This window comes from Myotis lucifugus, unplaced genomic scaffold (genome assembly GCF_000147115.1).
Source record: "Myotis lucifugus unplaced genomic scaffold, Myoluc2.0 scaffold_193, whole genome shotgun sequence".
NCBI lineage: Eukaryota > Metazoa > Chordata > Mammalia > Chiroptera > Vespertilionidae > Myotis > Myotis lucifugus.
Window position 1 is genome coordinate 814,234 of NW_005871241.1, and position 3,783 is coordinate 818,016.

The 3,783-nt window shown below is 46.1% G+C and overlaps 1 protein-coding gene across 1 annotated transcript; it reads right to left on the reverse strand.

Annotated features, from left to right (window-relative positions):
* Window positions 1-1,960: 1,960 nt before the first annotated feature.
* On the reverse strand, window positions 1,961-3,451 carry LOC102431604 (PRAME family member 20-like). Its single transcript, XM_023760794.1, has 2 exons — window positions 2,822-3,451; window positions 1,961-2,593 (listed from the first exon to the last, which is right to left on the reverse strand). Exons 1-2 carry the CDS (start codon window positions 3,449-3,451, stop codon window positions 1,961-1,963), a joined length of 1,263 nt encoding a protein of 420 aa, XP_023616562.1.
* Between the last annotated feature and the right edge of the window lie 332 nt (window positions 3,452-3,783).

Consider the following 3,783-nt stretch of genomic DNA (forward strand, 5'->3'; position numbering starts at 1 on the left):
ATTCTGCCTGCGGATCAGTAAGAGTTCAGTGGCCGTGTCCAGCATCCTAATAAAGATGCAGAAGAAAGTTACACTATAGCTTATGATGGCCATGCACTCCCATAAGAGCAGAGAAGATTTAGCCATATCATCTTCAAATGCCTACTGAAGAAAGCAACTAGGCACGATTCCATGAGATCTTATTCTGAAGGGTAAAATGGTGTAACAGCTTTCACTGTTAGAATATTAAAGTTTCAGTAGAATCTCAAATCTCACTTCAACCTACATGCCGACCTGTTCCAACTTCTGCTTCACTGTAAAGAAGCAGGTCTATGTGTTAGAACTGGGAACAGAGGGATCCTTACACAAGTCACACTGCCCTCATCTCATGTGTTCTGCCTGGCAACAGTGATTGCAGTAGAGGTGATACTGAATCTATAGAGCTTTGAACTCCCCAGAAATATTATTTTTAAGTCAAATCTTATTTTGAATGGTAATATCGTTTCAGAAAAACACACAAACAAATCTAGTAGGTAATTTAGGCAGCAGAACAATCTTAAAAATGATTCTTAGATACAATTTTGGAGTATAACTTCCATAAATGGTGTAAAATTTAGTTAACTAGTTCTTCAGGCATGCATGCAGTTTATAATACCGTAGTTAAAATAATTTGCATAGCACTATTTTCTCTCACTCTGATAAAATCTAATAGATGAAGCAAGACTATTTTTATGAGAGGGAAAAGCAAACATGCTTCATTACCATTTCATTAACATAATGATTGTCCTCACTTTTCATTACTTTTTGATCCAAAGTGTAATAAATAGCAAACACTACCCATGTGTATAATGATGGTTATGTCATCAAGCATGCATAAACAATAGTTTTTTTCAATTTATAGTATGTTTAAAAAGCATATGATTTATGTTTTTAAACATACAGTTCTTCATATTTAAGATTCTATAGTCTTAGAAGGTCCAATACTGTCACACAGTTTTAAAAAAAAATGAAATGCAACTCTACTTAAGAAAAAAAGGAAAATAACATTTTGAGGGATGTATTTGAAAAGCACAATCCCCTCAGCCTTCCTTTAATATTCCCATTTTGGAGTTCAGGCATTTGACAAATGTATCCATCTATCCCCTCTGTCATTTATTTTGGAGGTGAATTCTGACTCTGCACGGATTCTTCTCTTGAGTTTGACAGCTTTTGGTGAAAATATGAAATTCGGGAAGAATAACCTGAGCGGAGATAGGTGACCAATGTTATCTGAGGCACTGAGATAAGTACCCCAGTCTTGTTCTCAGAGTGATGATTCACTCTTCCAGAAGCACTGGAAAAGTGGAGACTATCCCAGGTGATAGTGGAGGCAATAAATAAAGAGTTTAACTTGAACAATGGGCTCTCAAAATACGTACTGATTCTTAAAAGAGATTGAGAAGAAGGAAAATGTTAAAGCCACACACACCTACAACAAATATGATGCAGGTGATGAGGAAGAAGAGAATATTCAAACATTTGATGAAACTGAAAAACTGGATTCTATTTCACGATTTATCTATATGTTTTTCTTTATTTTTTTTTCTTTATCCCTTAACTTTATTATTATTTTTTTTGGCCTTTAAAATTATCTTTATTTCTGATCATTCCTTTACAATCATCTGCCTCAGGATCAACTCCCATACATGCAGCTGGAGTGCAAATACCCCTCCCCTGTCCCCATGCAAATCAGATTCATATTTCCGATTCTAGGACACTTGCCCCCTGAGGTCCCATGAACTCCCCAACATTTGCCCCTGTAATCACAGACCTGGACTTGGTCCCTTCCTTTGCCCATTCACAGGATCATGAATCTGGATCGTGGGTGCCCCCCCATAATGCACCCTTGTTCTATATTACGGCTTCCAAGGGCCCAGAAGAAAGCTTTTGCTGAGTGTTCCCACTGAGCAGGGTTATTACAGGGGCACAGCACCGCTACACGTCATGAAAACTCCGCGTCATAAACTTTACATTTGCCAGAGTTGTGACAGTACTTGGTGCCAAGAAAGATGCTCCTGGGTTGTCCTAACTCCTTCAGTATCCCCGTGAGCTCAGCCCGGAGCAGGACAAGTCTCTCCTCGTTGACAGTCCCCTGGATCCTGTAATATTCCAGGGGGACTGGGTACAGCTCGAGCTCTAAACTGCTCAGCCTGGCTGTGTGGCGCAGCAGCTTCTCCACGGTGTCCACGGAAAAGTTGTTCTCAGAGATGGTGAAGCCCCTGAGCTGGTGACAGCGGCTCAGGACAGGCAGGATGGTCTCGACTTGGGAGTCTGCCATCGCACAGTTATCCAGGCCCAGGCCCTCGAGGGTGGGTGCCACTGCCTCCAGCAGAGCTCGGAGGGGCTCAAGACTAAAATCTGCGAGGCTGAGACCAAATAGATGCAGGGACTTCAGCTGCCTGAGGTTCGGGCACTGGAACAGGTGTGTCAGGTCTGAATGGGTCAGCTGCTGGCAATTGGTTATGCAGAGTTTGTCCAAGGGGGTCTGCAGGCACCTGAGCATCTGGTCCAGACGGCCTCGGAGGAAGAAGGGAGAATCCATGTCGAGCTCCTGGAGGTGCCGCAAGCTGAGCATCTGAGTGAGGAATTGGGAAAAGGATCGCTGCTCTTCCTGCTGTTTCCTGTCCCAATCCTCTTCCTCCTCCCACTCCTGCTCCTCTTCCTCCCCTATCTCTTCCTCTTTTTCCTCCTCCTCCTCTGTCAACACGTAGATGTGGGAGAGAGAGAGTCTCTGCAGGTTACTCATCTGACCCAGGTAGAGAGCAAACGTCCCCAGGGTGGGCAGGTCCCAGGTGCAGTTCACTTCCGCCTCCTGGATGCAGTCCAGCTGCACCCCATCCAGGACCCTCCTGACCCTCTGGAAGGGCCCCTCAGAAATGCTCAGCGCCTTGCAGCACAGGTGTAGCAACCCTTCCCTCTGCTGGGCCCACTGGATGATGTACTTGAGAAACTCATCCCCGTCCCTTTCATTGAAATTAAGGTCTAGGAACACCTTCAAGGGAGCCAAGGGGTGCTCCATGTTGGGGCTGGAGCTGTGCACAGCCACTGGTTCTGTCCGTGAGCACTTCTGGGTGCTGTCTCCACACCACATTCTCCAGAACTTAGCTCCCGTGTTCCTGAAATCCAGCACCCGCAGTTTCCACCTCCTGGGCGGAACCTCCTGGGCAAGCAGTACATCCAGCCCGTCCAACACGGCTTTTAAGAGCTTATTCAGGGACATCTGTGACAGGCAGCCCAGAGGAAGGACAGTGAAGGGCCAGGCGTGCACCATGGCCTTCAGGGGCTTCTGCATTCTCCTCCAGCAGGCCTGAATGAAGAGCAGCGGGAAGAGCTCAGCAGGCAGGTACTCCAGAGCTGCGATGGCTGAGGCCTGGTCCCTCAGCAGGCTCTCTCCTGCCAGCCTCAGGAGTGTGGGTGGGGTCCGGAGACTCATATTCAAGGTGCGCAGAAAGGAATCCTCCAGAAACGTCTGCTATGAATGGGTTGGCTGGGGCTCAAATCTCAGAGCTGGTGGAGAACCAAGGCACTGACTGTAGAGCTGGAGGACTCTGAATCTCCTCTGGTGCCTGAGGTTTTTATACACCTTCTCAAATGCTACCATCCAACCAGAACCCTCAGTCTCCAGCCCTTAATTTTAATCTTATTTGGATTATTTCCTCTCTGCAGATTAATGGATTAAGAGAAAGTTAGGGAGGGACAAGGTTGAGGCCTGGCTCATTGATTCCTTCCACAGACACTGACTGAGGTTGAATGATGGCCCCCCAG

What these genes read in the sequence shown, in the direction of transcription:
- LOC102431604 (XM_023760794.1), bottom strand. Translation starts at nt 3,451, where the DNA reads ATGAGTCTCCGGACCCCACCCACACTCCTGAGGCTGGCAGGAGAGAGC. An exon ending in ACTGCATCCAGGAGGCGGAA is followed by an intron (nt 2,594 to 2,821) that starts GTGAACTGCACC and finishes TTCCTCACTCAG; the next exon opens with ATGCTCAGCTTGCGGCACCT.